Raw genomic sequence first — 27,010 nt, forward strand, 5'->3', positions numbered from 1 at the left:
CCAATAAGGATAAATTTTATATTATCTTATATTAATAAAAATTAATATTTTTAAGGCTTTATACGATCATATCAATTGATATTATGTATCAAAATTACTAACTTACTAATTTTACATTATTACATCTAGAACTTGACCCAGTATTTAAATATATTCAAAATTTGACACGAGATGTCACAAGTTCCGTTAAAACTACGAAAATATACTAAATCGGTATATTTTTTAATGTTTCACTTTAAAAAAAATTAGGTTTAAAATATTATTCAATGATGGTGAATTAATAAAAAGGTGCTCCTAAAGTCCTATTCTTTTCATTCTCTTCAGAAAAAATTAAACTACAACTACAAAATAAAATTATTAATTTTCATTAACATGTTATTTAAAAAATGGTAAGACATTTGATGCTTCTTCATAAAAAATAGTTTATTTATTACATTATTTAATTAAGATATATTTATATTCAAATATTTGTGAGACAAATCCTAAATGTTATATTATTCAATTTGATATGGTTATTCTAAGTAATCATATACATAAAGTCCCTATTTTTTATGTAGTTCCGGATTTCAAAATCATAACTTTATATTACAATCCAATTTAATGGTTCAGGTTTTATGTTTCTAATAATGTAAAAACTAAAATAATAAACTACATGATATAAACTTGTGATGCTAGTATATCATTAATGTTCATCAAGTTGAATATTTACGTGTTCTACAACGTGAATACGTATGTTCTTCAAACTGATCATGTTCAATAAAATCATATGTACACTGCAATGTTCAACTTGTCAAATGTATGAGATTTGCAAGATATTTATTAAAATAGTGATATTTGTAGAACATGATTCACATTATAATACGTTTTACAAAAAAATTATACTATTTTACTTGCAGAACATATATGAACTCCCGTACTCAACTAAAAACAAGGATTTAATAGAACTTAACTTATATATATATATATATATATATATATATTTACAAAAAAAAATATTTAGTGTTGGAAAATATTGTACAACTATTTTGAATTATTTGAAAAGGTTAAAATTATAATGTATTATACTATTTGATTTAATCCACGTTATGTTATCTAAATAAAAAAAATTATTATTAGTTGATATTTTGAAAGGATTAACAAGCTCAACTAATGTTTAAAAAAATCATCAAATTGAAAATATTTAATTTTAGAAAAATAATATACAATGTTATCAAATTACTATAAAATGAAATATTAGAATTATAAATGAAAGAAATTTCAAAATGATTTGAATGATGATATTAGTACAATTTTATCTTTAGATTCTTGAAAAAAAACTTCTGAATATCTGTAGTCAGTCTTTACGATATATGAATTATTTTTATGTCACATCCATGATTGATGCCCTGTTGAGTAAAAATAGATATTATTTGATTGTCGGTACTTTTAGGATTACGATATATAAATAATTTTAATTTATTTATTAGATAATTATAATTTTTGAATAATCATAAATACATGTTATTTGAGTAATTTACTGAATAATAATTAGATATATACATGACCAAGATATCTAGCATATAAATAAACGAGACCAATATAATTTACTCGAAAATGTAATAAATAATAATATACATACACACACATGTGACTTTATCTTTGCCAATATTAACAGATTCAATTTTAATGGTGTATTTCAGAGTTATTGTTATTCCCAAACAATCTAAACAAGAATTACAGAAGGGGGTTGAATGGAATTCTGGCTCCTTTTTAGATTTCAAGAACAGTTCTTCTACAAACAAATGACTGTGCTTGATTTTACAATAGTGCGGAATGAAATTAAACTAGAAATCAAAACACGGGGCATTTAAATACAAGTATTTAAAAACTTTCCGGTGGATTGAATTTTTCCACCAGAGATATATATTAAGTAGATAACTCTATGTTACAAAATGTACACAGCTGCTTACAAGTTGAGCTTGCAAAGAACAGAGAAATTCTTTACAAATGTAGCTTTTTCTATTTTTCTGGTAATTGCTTCCTTACTTGGATACAATTCAACTTGCTACACTTGGTTTATATATTACCAAGTTACATGATAAAAAGATAAGTAAATAAGATAAAACATTTCTAGTCTAATATCATGCTTCTTCACTTCTCTTTCCAGCATCTTTGAATATCTTCAGTTTAACATGGAAATAAAAATGCTTCTTTGTTTTCTAAATCATGCAAACAGGCTGCCACATTCCATTTACATACAATCTACGCATATGACTATCAAGTCACTATCAACTTCTCTTTTGGATTTGAACATCCGGTGAAGCTTCATTGAATCATCCGTTGAAACTGTGGTTGATCATCCGTTGAGACTTTGGCTGATCATCCGTTGAGACTATGTAGATCATCCGTTGAAGCTTTATCTGAGCATCCGTTGGAGCTTTGTGAATCATCCGTTGAGACTATTTTCTTGATAGTTGACTATATTTCATTTATACAAGATTACAAGGCATCAACTATTTACAATTAACCACCCTATCTTGCATATCAATCTAGTAGTCAACATGACTTAAACATTTCTCGAAAATCTAGTTCACTAAGTGTTTTGTTCAAGTTATCATCAAGTACACAACATATTCCTAACAATCTCCCCCAATTTATGTCTACTGGAATTGTAACCATAAATTAAGAGAAACTTGATGATAACAAAATACCCGATGAATACCGAATGAAATAAAGTAGACAAAATTTACAAGTGTTGCAGTTTATTGAAAATTCTCACAAAGAAAGATTCGTAGAGTGTCTTACAAATCTTTTTCAAGGTGCTTCTTTAGACTGAACAAATTTAAATCATTTCCTTGATTGTCTTGACTTCTTTCCCAGCTTCACATTGTTTTCCTCAATCTGGTGTTGGAGTTGCCTGTAGAATTCAGATTCATTTTCATTTGACTGATCCAGCATTTCTTGCATCTCCATTAGAGTTTTATTGCTTTAAATTTTGAGTTGGTCTTCTAATCTGAAAAATCTTCTGATGTCTTTTTCATCTTTGAACTCCATCATCCAGTAAGGTCTCAAATGCACCATATCTCCAGTGAAGAGAATTGTCAATACTCTTGGGAGAGCATTTGGTCCCCTCTAGCTATTCCTTATCTCCTCAATCTTGTTTATACCATTTTCTTGGCAACTATATTAAATTCAAATTTTTTCTTGATTGAGGAGAAGATAGTCACCAAAGTTGAATAACCTTCATCGAGAATCCTGTGAAGAGGCCAAGTTAGCTCTTTTCCACCCTTATACCTGAAGACTAATCTCTCTGGAAGGTGGTTGGGCATCAATAGCTCTAACTTCTTCTAGCTCATCCAGATAGAGATTTATGTCTGAAAATTCTTTTATGTCACAAATGTAGAGTTGATCTCCCTTGTTGACAGTAGGTTTTGTTTGGCCACTTACTTGGATTGAAGCTTGACATGCTTGACTGTTTGGCTGCTCTTTTATTTATTTTTCTTGGGTTGGAAAAGATTGGAAGGTTTATATCAGGAAGAGGCAAGATGTCCCAATCTATAGGATCATCCTTGAGAATCACAGGTTCACCATGAAAAGTGATGTTAGGATTAACCTTAAATTCAGCCTCCTTCATTCTAGGAATGGCTGGTTGACTTGAAGTTGTAGATTGAGTAGGCAAGTAGTCTTCTAGCACTACAAGAAAAATGTCCATAAACATCGGTTTTTGGCCGATGTCTATGCTGTTTGGCAACCGATGTTGATGTCGGTGATGTCTATTCTAGACATCGGCCATAACCCGATGTCTTTTACTTGCTTAGACATCGTTTCTGGCAAACTGGCTGATGTTCATGCATTATTTTTAATAAAAATTGTTAGAAATAAATAATTTAATTAATAAATTGCACTTATTACAACAGATTAAACATATAATGAGCTATGTTTTTTGCCACACAGACATAATATATTTTCTTTTAGGTGATGTAAAATCAAATACTAAACATCGATTTATTCAGTAAAAGGTGATGTCTATATTTGCATATAGACATCAGTTTTATCCCAAACAAAGTGATGTCTATGTTCAATTTAGACTTGAACATGTCAGTCTTTGACATCAGTTTTTTATCAAAAAGTGATGTACATTAATTTTTTTTACATCAGTTTTTCTTATTTAAAAGTGATGTACTATTTTTTTTGAGACATTAGTATTTATTCATTAAAAGTGATGTACAATTGTTTTGTTGACATCAGTATTAATTCATTAAAAGTGATTTATAAAAAGTTTATAGACAAAGTATGTAAATTTCCACTTCTTATGAAAAGACCTAACATAGCAAATAAAATAAACTGTATTAACTGCAAAAATAAACAAACATCTGGACTTCGATCAATTTTAGATGGAAAAATCGTTGAAAATATTTTTACATTTTTACAATTTTAGCCAAAGTATACCCAAGCAAAACCCCTCATTGAGGTAAAAATTAGAATGATGGAAGCCAAAGTGTTGGTCATTAATCTTTATCTGAATAATTAAACTTTACAGAGTGAGATTGCAGATCTATCATTCCTCCTCTATAGCTACCACGTTACTTCATTGTCTTTTCGTGTCGAAAGTCCCTGTCAACAGGCACATAATTGAAGAGTTGTTAAATACAAAGAACAAATTTAATGGTATGTTTACAAAGTTGGCAATTTTGATCACCAGTTCACCACACAAGAATATCTACATATAAGGCCCAAAAGAATAAAGTCCAAGACAAATACACACAACTTTCATCTCTACATATGAAAAAGCTTTAGTCACATTAATTTTTTAAGAACATGTCAAAAATAACCTAATACTTGTGCATATATTTGAATTTAAATTTATATCTTCCCAATCGACCACCATAAAAAACCAACATTACACCTACTATGTAGCAAATTTAAAGCGCGTTTGACAAGAAAATTCCACTCCTAAAACATCTTACTTGATCGTTATGTACAATGTACATCAGGAGAGAAACTGGTTTTTATAAAATGTACTCCCTTGGGTCCTTATTACAGATCATATGACTTTTTATACACACTTCAAAGTATCTAGACAACATAGTTAAAATTATTATTTTTGTAATTTTTTTGTTAATAAATGCTAGATATTTTTAATTGGAAAAAGTTGTGTGTTCTTACCTTGAGTTTTGTGTCAAAAGTCAAACTACCTATACAAAGGACTAGAGGGAGTTTATAATATAGCAATGTTATTCTCGAAGAATTAAATCCTTTCATTTGTAAAAATATCCTATCCTGCAAAGCTACAATTGTTATTCCCCTAAAGAATGTACTTATGTACCAGAAAATGTACAGCATATTGAGGAGCAAATAATTTTAGAAACATAAGCATGCCTTTCAATTGGTTCAAGGTAAATAAATAACACTAATAAACGGATTTGAAAGGTATAACAAACTATGCAAGTAACTTCAAATGGACACAACTACGGAATTTATCATGGAATAAAATTCAACCATTTATTATGTGTTTCAGGGGGAGGGGGCTAAAATTTGAAACTCCGGAAACATGAAAGACCAAGTTGCAAAAATATTCCAATTCCATCAGCTTCCACGTTATTATTAAAAAAATTAATTCTATGTAAAAGTAAGGGAAATAAGTGGACAAAACAAATTTTGTTTGTCTCTTCATACAAATTACTTTTTGGTTCTTCTTACATATTCAAAAAGAAAGAAAGAAAGGGCAATGAGACAGAATCGATTTGATCCTGTTTGTGCATATTACAGTGGTAGACATACCTTCCTCTAACCTGCCCCAAAACTTCTTGTGCTTTAGAACTGTATCCAATTTCAGCACCACTCTGCAGACTATTTGATATAGAAAATACTGGTAAATATATACATGAACAATGATAAAATTAAGCTAATAGTTTATGTAAAAAGTAGAAGGATTTTATGATACCTTTGCCCAGTAAGAATTATCTTGCAGCTTCTCATCAGAAAATTCCACATTCACAAGTCCAGGGGGTATCATGACCAAATCTTCAAGTGCCTCCACCTTTTCCAGCGGTAAAGAAATGTAAAGTTCATCAACATCACTGAACTCGTCAAAGTCCTCCTAAAATTTAGTACAAAGAAAAAAAAATAAGCTTTATTATGCCGCCAACATAATTGAGCAACTGTTCTTTTAAACGAGTGAATCTAAATCAGCACATGCTTCAAAGTTCTAATAATGCTATGTACAAATTTGAATGATAAAAATACTAGGGAATGTCAAAAAAGTATTCAACAATCGAACTAAAATAATTATAATGAAAAAGTAGAGAAGCTGGCTTAGGTAGACCTGATTATGTTCCGCATAGTCATCAAATTAATCCTTGACATCATTAACCTGATCAGGACTTAATTCATCATTATCCAATAGCCTAAGGATCAGTTATTCAGTTCTAACTTCTTGATATGAGCTTTGTGCTAAGTTATAGAAGCTTTCAAATGTGTCTGAAGTGAACATAATCTGTAATAAGTAACCAATATAACAAGAAAAAAAAGCTAATAGACAAAGGAACATCTTTATGTTACCAGATAAACCAGAAAATTCTGGAAAGACAAATTACCCAGGAGGAATTACCCACTCTGGAAGCAACTAACGCATGAAGTTATAAAATATCCAGTCTGTCCCACAAGTGCCATAAACAGAAGTGCTCCTGCACATGCTAACAATAACCGCATCAATTTTAAATGTCTAACATTGAAATTTTAAGTGAATTTAAGAAGTCCTTGTAAAAAATAATATACTGGCACACTACTAACAGTTACAATGGACTATATCAATTTTTAGATCTTTAACCACATACTATTATGTCAGGAACTGGCAAATCATTATGTCCATCGTACGATTAAACCCCTAACTCATACAATTTCGGTTCAAATATTACTAAATTTTACAAACTTCTAGTTTGAAAGTGTATAAACAACTTTCATTATTTAATAAACAACTAATAAAGTACTTAAACCCTCCAAATTCTTAGTTCAACACATGACTTAATTCTGAGTTTCAGAATTCCTGGGTTCCGGGTTCTAATTTAACTCAATAATTTTATTTATATAATTTTTTTAATACTTATCCTAGTTTCTATCTTTTTAATATGCACTTATCATTATGAATCAAATTTATATACAGGTACATATATTTTCAAAAACCCAAGTGCAACTTATCTTTAATAATAATTTAAAGTATCACTATCAACCATTCTTATAAAACTCACATTGTTCCAAATTTCATCCACAAATAAAATAATACTAATAATATAAAAAATTTAGATTCCTACAAATTTATTTAGTAATTTACACAAGGATCACATATTAAATGCAAATTTATTTTATAAAATAATATTCTTTTCACCTGGTCAGAGATGTTACATAAATAGTCTGCCTTTGCTCCGTGCCTTCTGCATTATGTTCCCAGTACAATCTGTTCCCTGAGAGGAGCGAGTATATATTATGATTCTGCAGCATACTTATCACTTGTAATAATTAAAATAAAAAGAAAAGAGTAATAAGTTACCTTAATCATGAGAACGGGGAGACATAATCTCACATCCAAGAGATAAATTATACTAGTTTCATTAAAGATTCAACGTAAGCCATCTACTAGAACAAGTCAACATAACTTAACTCTCTTTCATTTATTTAATAAAAATACAACCCAATTGAAATCCCTTAAATCCTTTATCTATCTCCACCTCCTGCCCCAAGTGTATTATCAGCATAACAATCATATGCTAGTCATTCAAAATTGATTGAGCAAATTCCTCTGTATCAAAAATAAAATATACTTTAACACTAAATTGTATAGAAACAGTTTTATCAAGAAAGGGATTACAAACACTTCACAATCAAAAATGGACCAACTGTAGCGCATAAATAATTCACTGAGCTTATTCTTGCAGCTTATCTTATACCTGAACATAAAGAATTAAGTAATCAATATTGCAATTAATAAAAGTTGAGCTATTTAATTTGAAGAATAATTTAAGAAACAAATAACACATGCCCTTACATAATACAAACTCTTGCACAAATTGACACGCCACAAGCACAACCAGAAACAAGCAACAATTTTCCTGTAAAAAATAAATTCAAAATAGTTAGTAACTAAAAAATCATACAATGCTCCTTATAACAAATAAAGGTTTCAATTTTATAAAACCCCCAATTTTAAAAACTAGGGTTTCAATTAGAAAAACCCCAATTTGAAAAATTAGGGTTTTCAAGCTTAGATTTTGAAGATGAGAAGATGAGAGTAAAGACAGCTGAAGACCAATTCTAGTTTTTTTTTAAAAAAGATGGGGAGAGATAAACCTAATTCAAGCAAAAAGATGAGAGTAGAGAGAGCTGATATGAGATGAGCCGAGCGGCGAGATGATGGTGAGACGATGGTAAACAATGCTCGTTGACGATGAGAGGGATTAGAGAGTGGGAGAGTTTGAGAGAGAGAGTCCATGGTGAGAGAGATTAGAGATAAGAGAGACTTTGAGAGCCTCGAGAGAAAATATTAAGAAAGTGGGGGGTTTAGTTTTTTATTTCTCTCAATGATAAATGAAAGATGATAGATGAAAGAGGGGGAACAAAATGATTATGGGAGGGAGTAAAATTTGGTTGAAGAGGGAATTTTTCGGCTAAGGGGGAAAAAATTTGGGTTGCCGCGCATTCAATTTTTTTATGGAATTTAAGGCATCAGTTTTAAAATAAACGATGTCATAAAATTAGAAAGAAATCACATTTACACGAGATGATGTCTATTAAACATTAGACATCAGTGGCATGACTGGACGATGTCTACTGTGTGATGTCTATTAACCTTTTTCTTGTAGTGTAGGCAAGTAGTCTTCCTTATCTTCATTGAAATCTAGCTTCCTCTTTGCATGGAATTTGTACCTTATTTTATTTGTCTGATTTGGCTTTTCTTGCTTTCCTTCAACTAGATTCTCAGATGTCTCAGTTGGAAATACAGCTTTTGTGATTGTCGGCTTCTTAGCTTGGTTCTTGGCATCTAAAGCAGCTTGATTTTGTTGTTGTTTAAGCCTCACCTTTTCTTCTTTCTTAGCCTCTGCAAACTGTAGATGTCCAGCCACCACACAGATCAGTTTACCATTTCTGTAGATTTTAGCAATCTTTTTCTTTAGTATTGAGTCTCCGGGATCCTTGAAGAAGGCAATAGATCTTCCAACAAGCTTCTTTTCATCTGGCCTATGAGTTTCATAGGATTGGTCCAGTGGATTTTTGTCTTAGTTCTTTGGATAATTTTTTTTTGGATGAAAAATCACACTGGCCTTTGGAGATTTGATTGTTGAGGTTTGACCCCTTTCTAAGTTCCCTAGGCTCATCTCATTAATTGAAATCTGTCTCAATTGGGAGAAGTGAGAAAAGACTTTATCTTGCTTCCCAATTGGACCAAACTTCTTCTGGATTTCTTCATCAATTTCTTCTATTTATTATTTAGCTCTTGCTCAACTGCTGTTATATCAATCCTTTTCAGTTTGTCATTTGAGTCGAACTTAGCTGCTGCTAGATTGATTAGATCAATGCTGTCAAGAGCTGGTGGCTTTGTGAAAGCAATTGCCGGAACAATCACCTTGCTTACTTGAATCTTGAGCACTTTCTACCCCTCACTTGTTGACTCCCCCTGGCTAACTGAGATGATAGAGTCTTTATCCCCCTTTTTGTTAGCATTAAGTTGAGTAGAGGTTGAGGTTTGTGCATCCACCAACTGTTATAGTAGACCAGTTTGAGCATCCTGATTTGCAAGTATCTTGGCCACTGATTTCTCCACATTTGTCAGTCTAGAATCCATGGCTTCAACCTTCCTGTTCAAATCAGCTTCCTTTATGAGCTTTTGAGCTATTTCAGTCATGGTGGTGCCTGGAAGCCTAACATCCAACCTTGCTATAAAGTCTTGTTTAATTTTACCAATTTCCTGTTTGATGGCATCCACATGTTGACTTTGTTGGAGAGCTTGAATTTTATGCAATTGGAGATATTCCAGGTGAGCTGAAAGTAGTCTTTTGGAGCTGGTACTAGTGGATGCTTGAATTGCTGTTTGGGTGTCATGGATAAGCTTGAATAGTGTGGATTGGAGATATGGATAAGAGCATTCCTTATACAGCATCCATAATGGTGTTTCTGCATCTCCCCATATGCTCATGCCTTCATCCTCATCATCCTCACCATCATCACCAGATGAGTCTTCAGCAAATTCAGTAGAATCAACAATAAAAGGCAAGTGAGCCAACTAATCATCTAAAAGATGATGCTCACTTGTTGTAGATTTTGGCTCCTCCGTGAGAGTTAAAGATGGAGAATCAGGAATTGATGTGTGAATCATGTCCACATCCAGAGAATTTGTGGATGAGTTTTGAGTGTGAGGTGCTTCTATAACTAAGGATTTTGGCTGTGACTCCACATTTACAGGAGCCACATCAACCTGAATTTGAGAAGGTGTTGTAACTGAGTCTTTAACTGCAGTTTGCACAGTGTGTGTGCCCTATGTATCCCCAATGGTTTTGGATTTCTTCTTTCTAGCATTAGTTTGGGGTGAGCTTGTGTCCCTAACCCTTTTGGCATGTGCTCTTGGCTGAGAGCTTTGTTCAATAGTCACATCCTTTTGGGAGGATGCAACTAGCAATGAGCTTATTTCCTTATTAAGCACTGCAGTTTGTTGGGAAACAGCAGTGTGGCTAGGCTGGGATGCACTCACATCTTTATCCTTATTCTTAGGGCTTCTTTGATGTCCACCATGTCCCTCACCAGACTCACTTTCCTTCACACTCCCCTCTTGGATTTTGATGGATTTTACAACTAGTTTCTTTTGAGAGAAACTGGAGGGGGCTTTCTTTGACTTGGATTTGGAAAATTTTGGCTTTGTGGCTTGGGTAGGAATCTGTTTTGTCACTATCACAGATGTCATTGCCACAACTGAGTGCAAAGAAGTGATAGGTTGAGAATTAGTAGGGATATAAACATTTACCTCACTTATCTGAGGCAATTCCATGATTGGCATGTACACAAGAGTAACATCCTTGTGATAATTTGCCCTGTTTAAATCAGCAATAATTCTCCTCTCTTGGACCCAACAATCTAACTTGTTTGTTGGGTTCTCAGTAGAGAGATTCTTATAAACAAAATTAGCTAGCATCATGAAAAATCTAGCATAATAAATATTCTTAGACCTCTTCTTGATATCCCCTAATTTACTCCTTATTTCATACATAGCAAAAGTGCTAAAATTGAAGTACTTATCACTAAGGAGCATATAAAGCATGTGAACAAGTAAGTAAGATACAACATCAAAATTTCCAGTTTTAACATAAAATACTTTAATGAATGAATCACACAGAAAACTCCATTTTTTTCTAAGACCCAGTCTCTTAACATCACCTAACTTAGTGGCATCAAGAATATAACCCATAGAAACTAGCATATTACTCACATCAATGTCTGTGTGTGGAGCAAGTGTGTTATTTTCAGGCAATTTAAAGCACTTTTCAATTACATCACAGTTAACACAGTGTTCATTACCTTTGAGAGTGAAGGTAATAGTGTTGTCCTTAGAGTTGAACACTGCTGTAGTCCAAATTTCCTCGACAACTTCACAATTGGAGACTCAAGTATGGCATAACTCAATTTTCAGTTCATTATGAAGTTCATCATCTTGTGATAATCTTCAGATGTCGGAATTTGCTTGTTCACCAGAGCAACAAAGTTGTTCTTTTCATAGACGAACCCAGTTGAAGATATAATTTTCACTACGGGTGCCATTTATGTGATTGAAATTAGTTGTAGAAAGAGAGTATTTGCTTTGGAGAAGAAGAGAGTTAGAAAAATTGCTTTGAATGATAAAAGAGAAGAGTAGAAATGAAATTAGCTTTTATACTATCTCAGAAATAAACTGTCAAAAATTTAAAAGTGAAATAAAGTAACCAGTCAAATTAGCCCAAAATTTTCATTTAAAAATAAAGAAAACTGTCAAAATTCTAAGATAATCCGTTGAAATATACATACAGGTTGTAAGTAAATTCGACGGATAATGCTCAAAATCAACAGCAAAGACTGAGTGCAATTCGACGGATAATGGTAAAAGTACCCAGAGTAATAATTGATACTTCGAAAGATGATATAATTCAACGGATAATTATTTTCAGGGAATAATGAACATCCGTCGAGATACAAATTCTGACTTAGTCAAAATTTTATCTTAGAAAGGAAATATCAACTTTTACTCTAGCTGCATTTCAATTTTCTTAGACATCAAAATAGATTAAGAGTTGTTAGGAATATGTTGTGAACTTGATATATCATACAAAACACCTTAGTAGATTTAACTTAGTGAATTTTGTAGCACTGGATGAATGATTAAATATAGTCCTGACGGATGATTCAATATAGTCCTGACGGATGATGATTTGGCATCCATCGAGTGAGTAGCTTATGTAATGATAAATATTGTAGCACATTTCTGCAAACAACTTTGTGTAGATTCTGTAGGAGCTTATAAGTCATGTTGACTACTAGTAGATATGCAGAATAGGTTGATTAATTGTAAATAGCAGTTGTCTTGTAATTCTGTATAAATGAAATGAAGTCAAGTGTCAGATAGCTACCCGACAGATGATCAACAAAGCTACCCGACGGATAACAAACATGTACCCGATGGATGATCAATTCAAACATCTGTTGACAGTGACAACACAGTCACATGCGTTGGGTGTTTGCAAAATGAATGTGGCAGCCTGTTTAGCAGGAAATTGAGAACAAAGAAGCATTACCATTTCCATGCTATTATGAAGATATTTAAAGATGCTGGAATAGAGTAATGAAGCAGCATGGAGTTAGACTTGATAGGTTTTGTTTTATTATCCTGTCTTATTTCCATGTAAACTTGGTGATATATAAACCAAGTGTAGCTAGTAGAAAAATAACTAAGCAAATATATTTAGAAGAGAAATAGAAAAAGCTGTACTTGTCAAGAATTTCTTTGTAGTTTATTTGTTCAACTTGTAAAGCAGCTGTGAGCCAATTCGAGCTTCACAGAGTTCTCAAATCTATATATATATATATCTGGTGGATACATTCAAATCCACCAGAAAATTTTAAAGACTTGTGTTTTTATTACATTGTGTTTGATTTACTTAATTCTTTATTCCGCACTTTGCAAATCAAAACACTTATATATCTATTGAGTTAGAACATTTTTATAAATCTCAAATAGAGGCCAGAATTACATTCAACCCCCCTTCTGTAATTTTTGTTGTATTGTAAGGGAATAACAATTGGTATCAGAGCAAGTTGAAGTACAAAGAGTGTAAAGATCACAACAAACAACAAGATGAACAAGAAGGATGTTGGAGTTAAAATTCCTTTTCTGGACAAAGATAATTATCACCACTGGAAGGTGAAAATGCACCTACATCTTCTTTTTCAAGATGAGGCCTATATGGATTGCATAGAGAGAGGTCCTCATGTACCAATGAGAGCTACAACAGGAAATGAACCATATGTTCCCAAGCCTAAGCATGAATGGTCAGATCCTGATATTGAGCAAGTCAGGAAAGACAAGAAGGCCATGAATATATTATTCAATGGAGTTGATGGTGATATGTTTGATAACATCATTAACTGCAAAACATCCAAGGAGGTTTGGGACATTATCCATATTATTTGTGATGGTACTGAGCAAGGGAGAATAAGATGCAGCTGCTAATTCAGCAATATGAGCATTTCTATTGTGAAGATAGTGAGTCTCTCACTGATATTTTTAGTAGGTTTCAAAAACTACTAAATGATCTGAAGTTGCATGGAAGAGTCTATTAGACAAAAGACTCTAACCTCAAGTTCCTTAGATCTCTTCCAAAGGAGTGGAAACCAATGACAGTCTCATTGAGAAATTCTCATGATTATAAGGAGTTTAGCTTGGAGAGACTGTATTGCATCCTGAAGACTTATGAGCTTGAAATATAGCAAGATGAGAGGATGGAGAAAGGAAGGAAGAAAGGAGGGTCCATAGCACTAGTTACTGAGTTAGAAAAAGAGAAAGAGATGAAGGTAGAAGCTGTTGAGTATACATCAAAGGTCTGTGAAAACAAGGGCAAAGGGCTGTTAGCTGAAAATGAAGATCATTTGAGCTAAGATGACATGGGTGATATGGATGAGCATTTAGCATTCATGTCCAGAAGATTTTCCAAGCTCAAGTTCAAAAAGAACTTTGGAGCAGCCAAGCCAAGTAGAAACATGGTGGATAAATCCAAATTCAAATGTTTCAAATGTGGCTTGGCAGGGCATTTTGCCAGTGAGTGTAGAAAGTCAGATTCCAACAAAAAGAAGTTTGAGCCTGTTGATTATAAACAGAAATTTTTTGAGTTGCTCAAGCAAAAGGAAAGGGCTTTCATTACACAGGAAAATGATTGGGCAGCTGATGGATTGGATGAAGATGAAGATGTAAGCTATGTCAATCTAGCCCTTATGGCCAAGTCTGATGAAACAGAAACAAGTTCTTCAAGTAATCAGGTAATCACCACTAACCTAGCACATTTATCTAAAGCTGAGTGTAATGATGCAATCAATGGCATGTCTACAGAATTATATCACTTGCGTGTTACACTTAAGTCCCTCACTAAGGAAAATGCTAAAATTAAAGAAAACAATTTATTTTTAAGTGAGAGGAATAATGTGCTAGAGTCTCAGTTTATTGAATTTGAAAAATTGAGAATTGAATGTAAGATTGCTAAGGATGAATTAACTGAGTCCTTGAAGAAAGAAGAGATTTTAAAGAAGTAGATTGAACGAGAACAAGAAGTGATTAAACCATGGAAATCATCCAGAGATGTCCATGCTCAAATCACTAAAGTTCAAGGTATTGAGTCATTTTGTGATGCAGCCTAGAAAAAGAGTAAGAAGAAGCTGGAATCCAATTTGGTTGAAGGATTGCTAACAGATGTGGACTCGACGGATGATGAAAGTCATCCGTCGGATAATCAAAAGGATTATCTGTCGAGTGACAAAGAGCCACATCCGTCGGCTGTGAGCAAACCTGTGAGCAAAACCAAGCTTGCCAAGTTGAATGAAAAATATGGATCAGTTTCCAAAAACTTTGTTTCAGGAGAATCAAGTCAAGTGAAGAAGGAGAAGAAAGTGAATGTTGGTCATCTGTCCATCAAGCAATTGAATGACATATTAGAAAAGACTGAGGTTAAAACAGAAACTAAAAAGAAAAACAATAGAAATGGGAAAGTAGGGATTAACAAATATAACAACTACGCACCTGATAAGTATGCTCCAAGAAACATCTGTGTTAACTGTGGTAGTGTTAATCATTTGTCTATTAATTGCAAACTTGCTATGCCTACTCCTATATCTGTACCCTCTTCTTTTCCCAACATGAATGACATGCCTTTTGTGCCTATGAATGCTATGTCTGCTCAGAATATGAATGCACAATTTGCTAATATGCCATTTGCACCTAATCTTTATTATGCCGTATTTAGTATGCCACAAATGCCATTTAGCATGCCCTACTGGAATAACATGTTTGCAAACAGCATGCCTTTTCCTGCTAATCAAAATGTGCATGATAATTTTGTTTTAATGACCGGTTTCAAAGGTCCAACTCAAATGACTAAGGATGAATCAGAAATTTCCAAGTCAAATGAGATCAAACCTAAGAAACCAAAGAAGAAAGATAACAAGGCAGGACCCAAGGAAACATGGGTACCAAAATCAACTTGATTTGGTTTTGATGTGTGCAGGGAAATAGAAATAATCTTTGGTACCTGGATAATGGTTGTTCAAGGCACATGACTGGAGATTCTACCCTGCTCACAGAGTTCAAGGAGAGAGTTGGCCCAAGTATTACTTTTGGAGATGACAGCAAGGGTTATATTGTGGGATATGGCTTGATTTCAAAAGACAAAGTCATCATTGAAGAGGTTGCCCTAGTGGATGGTCTCAAGCACAATTTGTTCAGTATCAGCCAGCTTTGTGATAAGGGCAATTCAGTAACCTTCAATTCAGAAGCATGTGTTGTGACAAACAAAAGAAGCAACAAAGTGGTTCTCACTAGTATGAGAAAAGGAAATGTGTATCTAGCTGACTTCAACTCATCTAATGCAGAATCTGTCACTTGTCTTCTCAGTAAAGCAAGTCAAGATGAAAGTTGGCTATGGCACAAGAAGCTGTCCCATCTAAACTTCAAGACCATGAATGAGCTTGTCAAGAAAGAACTGGTTAGAGGCATTTCTCAAGTGGAGTTTTCTAAGGATGGATTGTGTGATACTTGTCAAAAAGGAAAGTAGACTAAAGCATCATTCAGAAAGAAGCTTGATTCAACCATTGAAGAACCTTTGCAATTGCTACACATGGATCTATTTGGACCAGTCAATGTGTTGTCCATCTCAAGGAAAAGATTTTGCCTTGTAATTGTTATTGATTTCTCAAAGTTCTCTTTGACATATTTCCTTAAGTCTAAAGATAAGGCTAGTGAAATCATCATCAATCACATAAGGCAAGTCAACAATCATCCTGATTTTAAAGTAAGAAGAATCAGGAGTGACAATGGAACCGAGTTCAAGAATTCTGTGATGAGATCATTTTATGAAGAGAATGGGATAATTCATGAGTTTTCTGCAGCAAGAACTCCACAACATAATGGAGTAGTGGAAAGAAAGAACAGATCTCTTATTGAAACTGCAAGGACAATGCTTGAAGAATTAAAGTTACCAACATATTTTTGGGCTGAAGCTGTGAATACTGCCTGCTACACTCAGAATATTTCTTTGATTAATCAAGCAAAGTGTATGACACCCTACCAATTGTTCAAGAACAAGAAACCAACCCTAAATTTTCTTCATGTCCTTGGCTGCAAATGTTTTATCTTGAGGAATCAAACTGATGAACATGGGAAGTTCGATGCTAAAGCAGATGAAGGAATTTTTGTTGGATATGCTGTGGGAAAATCATATAGAGTCTACAATCTTAGAACCAACATTGTTATGGAATAAATACATGGTGTGTTTGATGATAAAAAGATTGAAGGACTGCAAGATGAAGATTCTCATGAATGCCTCAAGTTTGATAATGTGGAAATGGTTAGTGATGACAATGATGATGAAAGTGATCAAGAAACAGTGAATAAGGATAATACAGAAAAATCTACAACTAATGAAGCACATAATCCAACATCTGTCGAATTGCAAAATGCCTCATCCGCCGGGAGACAATTAGCTTCATCCGTCGGGACACAAAGTGCACCATCCGTCGGGTCATCAAGAGAAGTTGAAAGTCAGAATAAATCACTTACAAAAAGTTCCCTTTTCTCAAATCAAAGATTCACAAACTCAGGGGGAGTTTCTAATAATCAAAACTCAGTCACACATCAAGATAATAATGAGGCATCTTCATCTAGAGCTAATCTACCTCAACAAAGAAAATGGACTAAGGATCACCCCTTTGAGCTCATCATTGGTGATGAATCTTCTAGAGTTCAAACAAGGAGAGCAACTCAAGAAGAATGTCTATATAGCAGCTTCCTATCTAAAGAAGAACCAAAGAAGGTAAAAGAAGCTTTGTTGGATCCTGATTGGATTTTAGCTATGCAGGGGGAGCTAAACCAATTTGAAAGGAATAAAGTATGAAAGCTGGTACCCAAGCCCAAAGGAAAGAATCCAATTGACACCAAATGGGTATTCAGAAACAAGATGGATGAAAATGGCATAATTTTAAGGAACAAAGCTAGATTGGTTGCTAAGGGCTATTGTCAATAAGAAGGAATAAATTTTGATGAAATTTTTACTCGTGTTGCAAGACTTGAAGCTATCAGAATCTTCTTAGCCTATGCAGTTCATGCCAATTTCAAGGTCTATCAAATGGATGTCAAAAGTGCTTTTCTGAATGGAGATTTGGAGGAGGAAGTCTATGTCAGTCAGCCTCCTGGTTTTAAAGATCCAAATTTCCCAAATCATGTGTACTATCTTTTGAAATCACTTTATGGACCGAAGTAAGCACCTTGAGCCTGGTATGACACTTTATCAAAGTTTCTTTTGGAAAACCACTTCACAAGAGGTACTGTTGATAAAACTTTATTCTTTAGAAATGTTAATGGCTCTAGTATACTTGTTCAAATTTATGTAGATGATATTATTTTTGGCTCTACAGATGAAAAAGTTTGCAAAAAGTTTGCCAAATTGATACAAAGTAAGTATGAAATGAGCATGATGGGAGAACTAACTTACTTTCTTGGTTTATAAGTTAAGCAAGTTAGTGATGGAATATTCATTAGTCAAACTAAATACATTCATGATCTTTTAAAGAAGTTTGATCTAATGGATTGCACATCTGCAAAAACTCCCATGGCCACTGCAACTAAGCTTGAATTAAACACTACTGATAAGTCTGTGGATATTTCAAGCTATAGGGGCATGGTTGGCTCACTTCTGTACTTAACAGCTAGTAGGCCAGATATAATATTTGCTACTTGTCTTTGTACTAGATTTAAGTCTGATCCTAGAGAATCTCACTTAGTAGCTATTAAGAGAATTTTAAAATATCTCAAGGGAACACTAAAACTTGGCATTTAGTACCCTAGATATTCTGGTTTTGATCTAACTGGTTATTCAGATGCAGATTATGTAGGTTGCAAAATAGATAGAAAAAGTACAACAAGAACCTGTCAATTTCTAGGGAACAAGCTTGTGTCCTGGTTCAGTAAAAAGTAAAATTCAGTTTCTACTTCTACAGCTGAAGCTGAATATATTGCTGCTGGTAGTTGCTGTGCACAGATTTTGTGGATGAAAAACCAATTGTTGGACTATGGTCTACAAGTGGATAGAATTCCCATTTTCTGTGATAACACAAGTGCAATTTCCATCACTAAATATCCAGTGCAGCATTCAAGAACAAAGCACATAGACATCAAGTACCACTTCATAAGGGAACATGTGATGAATGGTACTGTGGAACTTCATTTTGTTCCAAGTGAAAAGCAGCTTGCAGACATATTTACCAAACCACTTGATGAATTCACCTTTTCAAGATTGGTAAGTGAGTTAGGTATGCTTAATTATTCCTAAATCATTTCAGATATTTTTGCAAGTTGTAATGCAGCCATAAATTTAATTGATTTTTCTGTTTTGGATGAAATTTTGGCTAAGTCAAAATTTACATCCCGACGGATGCTTATTATCTATCGAGTTTGATCATCCATCGGAATATTATTTGTTAATAAAAATCAATTATTTTTCTGGAGTATTTTATAACTCGACGGATAACTGATTTATCCTCATCCGTCAAATTGTCTCAATCCTAGCCGTTAAAACTCTGAAAATGATCCATCGAGTATACTTACAGTTTTGTAAGCATGACACGACGGATAAGTGACAGAATTTTTACAGTTTATTCATTTTCTAAACGACTATTTTGGGCAATTTTTATTGGTCACTTTATTTTACTTTATTATTGTTTGACAGTTTATTTCTGAGATAATATAAAAGCAGAATTCATTTTTGTTATACTCTTTTATCATTCTTAAGATTCAATTGCTCTAACTTCTTTTTTCCTCAAAAGCAAATACTCTCTCTGCAAATTTCCAAATCTCTAACAATGGCACCAGTCGTCAAAATCATGTCTCAAACTGGGTACATCTACGAAAAGAACAACTTCACAGCTCTAGTGAACAAGGAGATTCAACAGTCTGGAAATTACCACAAAATGATGGATTTTGTGAAAGGCTGTAAACTCAACAATGCTATGCTGGAATCTCCCACTATCTACTGTGAGGTTGTAGAGGAGATATGGACAACTGTAGTGTACAACTCAACTGACAAGAAAATCACTTTCACTCTTAAAGGTAATCAGTATTGTATTCATAGTGATATTGTCAAAGCATACTTTAGAATTCCTGATAATACTGTTACTACTCCACACACAGACACTGACATAGTTAACATGCTAAATTCCATGGGCTATGCACTCACTACCTCTAAATTAAGTGAAATTAAAAGGTTGGGTCTTAGGAAAGAATGGAGTTATCTGTGTGATGTGGTAACTAAAGTGTTTTCTGGTAAAATTAGTAACTTTGATTCTATTAACATATCCATGCTTATCATGCTTTACATGCCAGTTACTAATAAGTATTTCAATTTCAGTGACTTAGTCTTGTTTGAGTTAGGCTTTAAGTTAGGAGAACTCAATAAGAGAGGTAAAAGTGTCTATTATGCTAGATTTTTCATGATGCTTGCTAACCATCTCATTGAGAACATTGTGATTGAGAACCCGACCAACAAGCTAAATTGTTGGGTTCAAGAAAGAAGAATAATTGCAGATCTTAATAGAGTAGACCACCACAAAGAGGTGCCCCTCTTCTATTTTCCATTAATGGAGGGACCTCAGGTAAGTGAGGTAATTTCTACTGTCTCCACTCTTCCAACCTCACACATTTCTTTGCCTTCAAATGTAGCAATGGCATCTGTGTCAATGACCAAACAGATGCCTACCCAAGCTACTAAATCACAAACTTCAAAATCCAAATCTCAGAAAGCCCCCTCTGGTTTCTTTCAAAAAAACCAGTTGCAAAATCCACTAAAACCAAAGAGGGGAGTGTGAAGGAGGGTAAGCAAGGTGAGAGACGGGTGAAAGTCAAAAAAACCCTAAGGATAAGGCTGGTGGAAGAGTGTACCCAAACCTAGCCATACCACAGTTTCCCAACAAACTGTGGTTGTTAATAAGGAAATTATCTCATTACTAGTTTCATCCTCCCAAAAGGATCCTACCATTGAAACATGCTCCCAACCAGGAGCACAGGCCAAGAGGGGTAGGGACACTAGCTCACCATAAACTTATGCTAGAAAGAAAAGATCAAAAACCCTTGGGGATGCACAGGGCACACACATAGTGCAAACTGGTGCTAAAGACCCAGTCACTGCACCATCTCAAAGTCAGATTGATGTGGCTCCAATAAATGTGGAGTCACAGCCAAAATCTCTCATAATTGAAGCACCTGATACACCAAACTCTCCCACACACTCACTGGATGTTAACATGATAAATACATCACTTCCAAATTCTCCATCTTTAACTCTCTTGGAGAAGCCAAAAATCCAAGCAAGTGAGCATCATCTTTTAGATGATTTTTTGGCTCACTTGCCATTTCTTTCTGAGTCTGTTGAGACATCTGTGTCAAAATTTTCATCAATCTGCACAGAGTCTACAATATTCTCCACTCCAAACTCATTCATTTCTTCTATCCCGATGGATATTCTTCATCCGTTGAGTAGTGATTGTATCCCGACGGATAAGCCTAACAGTAGTCATCCGTCGGATAGCCAACCTACTATCCCGATGGATATTCCTCATCTGTCGGGTGTCTCTGCACAACTTCAAATTTCTTCAATTCTTACAAGTGCAGAAGACTTAGTAGTAGTACAATCACTCTTAAGACTAAGGTAAGGGAGTGAATTGAGTGAGAGTCTAGGTTGCTCTCAGGAAAAAGGAGAGAAAAAGAGTGAACAAATGCAGTCCATTTCTTCAGGACTGGCAAAAGTGAGTGAGAGGAGTCCCACCTTAAATGGTGAAGGTGAGGGTGTGAGGGTGGGAAGCCAAGGGGAGCCCTTGATGCAAGAAAAGAGAGATCATGAGAGAAAAGCATGTACATGAGAAATAAGGGTGGACATCATTGTTAGTGAGTCAATGAATGTCAATGAGGAAAACAGAGAGGATCTATCTCAGCATAGTCAAGCTGTTATAGATTCCACCTCTTTGGATGCTGAGACATTTACTCATCCTGTTCCAGCATATCAACTTTTGGTTGGACAGGGCAATGAAAGTGTAGAAAGGATGCTGAATTTGGTGCACACTACTCAATCCATGCAAAGGGCAAAAAATGCCATCACAACTATGCCTTCTACAGCTGGTGATGACATAGACTATAAAGCTGGTGGATCAGAAGAATTCTTTGGTGATGACAGTGAAGAGGGGTCACTGTACATATGGGGAGAAGTAGGCCCTAGTTCCAGATCTTGTATGCTATCTTGGGCATTTTCAAAGCAATGTGATGAACATTATTTCAAGACCACCCTCATTCAACTCATAAGTCAGACACAATATGCTCTTCAATCCACAACAAATGCTAGCACTAAGAAGCTCCTACAAGCACACCTTTCTTCTCTTCAATTATAACAAATTCAAGGCTTTCAACATAATCAGGATGTCACTTCTATCAAAAGTGAAATGATCAAATGAAAAAGGACATTTCTGAAAGATTGGATGCTAAACTTCCAGAAGCAACAATGATTGATATTAAGAGACAGCTAAGGAAGAACTCAGATCTTGCTACTCAAGTGGATTCCATGGATAAAAGAATGACTGCTATGGAAGCTTCTCTAACAGCTATTCATCTACATCAAGCACAGCAAACAGACTTGCTTCAAAAGCTAGTGGCAGCACAAACCTCTTCCTCTACTCAACTTGCTGATAACAAAAAGGGGGAGAAAGAAAGTGCAATTGTCCCAATCAATCAAGAGGGGTCAAGGAGTGGGGGGAGCAGAATGTGCTAAACATCCAAGTCAGCAAAGTAATTGTGCCAACAATTACTTTCACAAAGCCACCAACCATGGACAATATTGATATCATAAATCTGGCAACAGCAAAACTAAACACAGATGACAAACTACTAAAGATTGATGTAGCAGCAGTTGAGAAGGAGTTGAAAGAAAAATGGAGAAAGATAGATGCAGAAATTCAACAGAAGTTTGGGCCAATTCAGAAGCCAGACAAAACATTCATTCATCATTCTAAAGTCAAGAACATTTCTATGAATGAAATGTGTATGAATTATCTGGAAAAGGCCAAACATCTTACATCAAATCTCCAAAAGCAGATTTCATCATAAAGCCTAAAAGAAACTATTTAAAGTTTTTAGATAAGAATCTTATGGATACTGTGTATGAGACACCTAGGCCAGATGAGAAGAAACCGTTGGCTAGGTCAATTTCCTTCTACAAAGATCCATAACTACTCCATTCCAAGAGGAAATTAAACTTTAGTGATGAGCAAAAGGAAGACCACATTCCCAAAATATCCACAACTACAACCCAAACATCAAAACCCTCAGTGGTATTTGAAGAATTCAAGGTGGTGGATCCAACTAGGAATATACATGGTGAGCCCATAATTTCAAAGAATGAGCCAGTGGACTGGGATAGCTTGCCTATTCCTGAGCTAAACTTTCCTATGTTCAAGACAAAGAAGACAAAGCCAAGAGCTAGCAAGAAAGTGAAACCAGTGATTCTCAAATCCAAGACCCTAGTCAAATTTAAATCCACTGTCAATAAAGGAGATATGTTGTACATCTGTGACATCAAAGAGTTTTCTGACATTAGCCTCTACTTAGATGAATTGGAAGAAGTTAGAGGAATTGATGCTCACAGACATCTCCCTGAAAGACTGGTATTCAAATACAAGGGAGGAAAAGAGATCATATGGCCACTTCATAGGATCCTCCTGAAAAGCCAATATGTTCTAATAAAGATCTACTCATCATTCAAAAAGAACTTTGGGTACCATGTTACTGTTAGAAGATTAGTTTTAAAGAAGATTGAGGAGCTGAGGAGTAATAGAGCCAAAGATGCACTTCCAAAAACTCTATCTATTCCCTTCACATGAAAGAGAGTGCATTTGAGGCCTTATTGGTTGATAGAATTCAGGGATGAAAAGGGAGTTATAAGATTTTTCAGATTGGAGGACCAATTGAGTATCTCTAGCAATGAGACTCTGTTGGAAATGCAAGGAATGCTAGATCTCTCAGAAGCTGATGAACTTGAATGCCATAGACAACTCCAAAACCAGATAGAAGAGAACAACATGAGGCTTGGGAAGAAACCTAGACAATCAAGGAAATAAACTTATCTGCTCAGACTAGAGGAACATCTTGATAATGATTGTGATCTATTTTTTGTATACTTTGCATTGTTCAATTTTCAGTAAATTTTGCAGTACTTATTAGTTTTATCTACTATTTTCAATATGTATTCTTAGTAGTGTTTTGTTATCATCAAGTTTTTCTTAATTTATGGCTAAAATTCCAGTAGACATAAATTAGGGGAGATTGTTAGGAATATGTTATGAACTTAATGATAAATCATACAAAACACCTTAGTAGATTAAACTTAGTGAATTTTTTAGCACTCGACGGATGATCAAATATAGTCCCGATGGATGATTCAATATAGTCCCGACGGATGATGATTTGACATCCATCGAGTGAGTAGCTTATGTAATAATAAGTATTGTAGCACATTTCTGCAAACAACTTTGTGTAGATTCTGTAGGAGCTTATAAGTCATGTTGACTACTAGTAAATATGCAGAATAGGTTGATTAATTTTAAATAGGAGATGTCTTGTAATTCTGCATTAATGAAATGGAGTCAAGTGTCAGATAGCTACCCGACGGATGATCAACAAAGCTATCTGACGGATGATCAATAAAGCTACCCGACGGATGACAAGCATGTACCCGATGGATGATCAATTCAAATATCTGTTGACAGTGACAACACAGTCACATGCGTTGGGTGTTTACAAAATGAATGTGGCAGCCTGTTTAGCAGGAAATTGAGAACAAATAAGCATTACCATTTCCATGCTATTATGAAGATATTCAAAGATGCTGGAATAGAGTAATGAAGCAGCATGGAGTTAGACTTGATAGGTTTTGTTTTATTATTCTGTCTTATTACCATGTAAACTTGGTGATATATAAACCAAGTGTAGCTAGTAGAACAAACAACTAAGCAAACACATTTAGAAGAGAAATAGAAAAAGCTGTACTTGTTAAGAATTTCTCTGTAGTTTATTTGTTCAACTTGTAAAGCAGTTGTGAGCCAATTCGAGCTTCACAGAGTTCTCAAATCGATATATATATATATATATATATATTTATATATATATATATATATATCTGGTGGATACATTCAAATCCTCCAGAAAGTTTTAAAGACTTGTGCTTTTATTACTTTGTGTTTGATTTACTTAATTCTTTATTCCGCACTTTACAAATCAAAACACTTATATATTTATTGAGTTAGAATATTTTTATAAATCTCAAAAAGAAGCTAGAATTATATTTAACCTCCCCTTCTGTAATTCTTGTTGTATTGTTAGGGAATAACAAGAGTAATTAAGCATACCTAACTCACTTACCAACCTAGTAAAGGTGGATTCATCAAGTGGATTGGTAAAGATGTATGCAAGTTGTTTTTCACTTGGAACAAAATGAAGTTCCACAGTATCATTCATAACATGCTCTCTAATGAAATGGTACTTGATGTCAATGTGCTTGGTCCTTGAATGTTGTACTGGATTTTCAGTAATGGCAATGAAACTTGTGTTATCATAGAAACTGGGAATCTTATTCACCTGTAGACCATAGTCCAACAGTTGATTTTTCATCCATAAAATATGTGCACAGCAACTACCAGCAGCAATATATTCAGCTTCAGCTGTAGAAGTAAAAACTGAATTTTGCTTTTTACTGAACTAGGATACTAGCTTGTTTCCTAGAAATTGACAGGTTCATGTTGTACTTTTTCAATCAATTTTACAACCTGCATAGTCTGCATCTGAATAACCAGTTAGATCAAAAACAGAATATCTAGGATACCAAATGCCAAGTTTTGGTGTTCCTTTGAGATATCTGAAAATTCTCTTAATAGCTATTAAATGAGATTCTCTAGGATCAGCCTGAAATCTAGCACAGAGACAAGTAGCAAACATTATATCTGGCCTACAGGCTGTTAAATATAAAAGTGAGCCAACCATGCCTCTATAGCTTGAAATATCCACAGACTTTTCAGTAGTGTTTAATTCAAGTTTAGTTGCAGTGGCCTTGGGAGTTTTTGCAGATATGTAATCCATTAAGTCAAACTTCTTTAAAAGATCATAAATGTATTTGGTTTAACTAATGAAGATTCCATCACTAACTTGCTTAACTTGTAATCCAAGAAAGTAATTTAGTTCTCCCATCATGCTCATTTCATACTTACTCTGCATCAATTTGGCAAACTTTTTGCAAAGTTTCTCATCTGTGGAGCCAAATATAATATCATCTACATAAATTTGAACAAGTATACATGAGCTGTTAGGAAATGAATAACACACAAAGGGGGGTGAATGTGTTTTACTGTTTTTGTGCTTTTCTTGAGCTTTTTATGGTTGAACAAAATAAATTAAATCTTGTAGTAAAATGTGTTACTTCTAAAATTAAACATGAAACAGTAAAGAAAACAAATCTTTCAAAATTCACTTAATTTTATATTAAAATTAAGAATGTTTTGCTACAAAATTTCTAGGTTCTTTGTTGATAAAGAGCTTAGCTTCTTCTCGAGATAGTTACAAGATTTTCTGTCTTAAATTGTTACTCCTAAACAAAGGACCAGTGTTAACTTTATAACTCAGTTAACTTCTGGTTTACACATTGTATAATAAGACATACTTTTTACTTTAGTAAACTGTCACTTATTATTTCCATTTTAGGAAAAATATATCTTCCATTTCTAGCTTAGCATATCTTTGCACACTGTGTTAACTTTGATCTTCCTTTATCAGTTAATCTTCACCATTGATCTTGCATACTCTTCAAGATACTTTTTATAGACTTGTCAATCCAGCTGGTTGGATTATTTGTTGATTGTTAATCTTGGATATTGAACTGATCTGTAATTCTGTACTTTGAGATTTTACCTCGAGATCTCCAGTTTGGTCTATAGAGAACTTGATATCTCGATAAGTATAATGGTTTATCGAGATCTCTAGTGCTCTATAGTTAATTTGACTTGTAGAGGTCTCTCAGTTCTCTATAAGAGAATTTGGCTTGTCGAGATCTCTAGTCTTCATATCTTCACTTTGACTTATCGATATCTCTGAGTTCTCTAGTGACTTGTTGACTTGTCGATAACTCAGAGTTCTCTAGTCAAATTTGACTTGTCGATATCTCAGAGTTCTCTGGTG

The 27,010-nt window shown here is 34.2% G+C and overlaps 1 protein-coding gene across 3 annotated transcripts; it reads right to left on the reverse strand.

The window, feature by feature from the left end:
• Positions 1-4,360: 4,360 nt before the first annotated feature.
• Positions 4,361-8,626, reverse strand: LOC141686691 (uncharacterized). 3 transcript variants are annotated; one of them, XR_012560772.1, is made up of 9 exons: positions 8,323-8,625; positions 8,021-8,084; positions 7,526-7,922; positions 7,364-7,439; positions 6,541-6,665; positions 6,305-6,459; positions 5,924-6,079; positions 5,761-5,829; positions 4,361-4,593 (listed from the first exon to the last, which is right to left on the reverse strand). XR_012560772.1 is itself a non-coding variant. In XM_074491745.1 (9 exons), exons 1-4 carry the CDS (start codon positions 8,462-8,464, stop codon positions 7,415-7,417), a joined length of 306 nt encoding a protein of 101 aa, XP_074347846.1. In that variant the 5' UTR covers positions 8,465-8,626; the 3' UTR covers positions 4,361-4,593; positions 5,761-5,829; positions 5,924-6,079; positions 6,305-6,459; positions 6,541-6,665; positions 7,364-7,414. The 3 variants fall into 3 exon arrangements, 1 of the variants encoding a protein (XP_074347846.1); XM_074491745.1 differs by having other exon boundaries at positions 7,848-7,922; positions 8,323-8,626; XR_012560773.1 differs by lacking the exon at positions 6,305-6,459 and having other exon boundaries at positions 6,576-6,665; positions 7,364-7,922; positions 8,323-8,626.
• Between the last annotated feature and the right edge of the window lie 18,384 nt (positions 8,627-27,010).

This window comes from Apium graveolens, chromosome 9, assembly GCF_009905375.1.
Source record: "Apium graveolens cultivar Ventura chromosome 9, ASM990537v1, whole genome shotgun sequence".
In the NCBI taxonomy this organism is placed as follows: Eukaryota; Viridiplantae; Streptophyta; class Magnoliopsida; order Apiales; family Apiaceae; genus Apium; species Apium graveolens.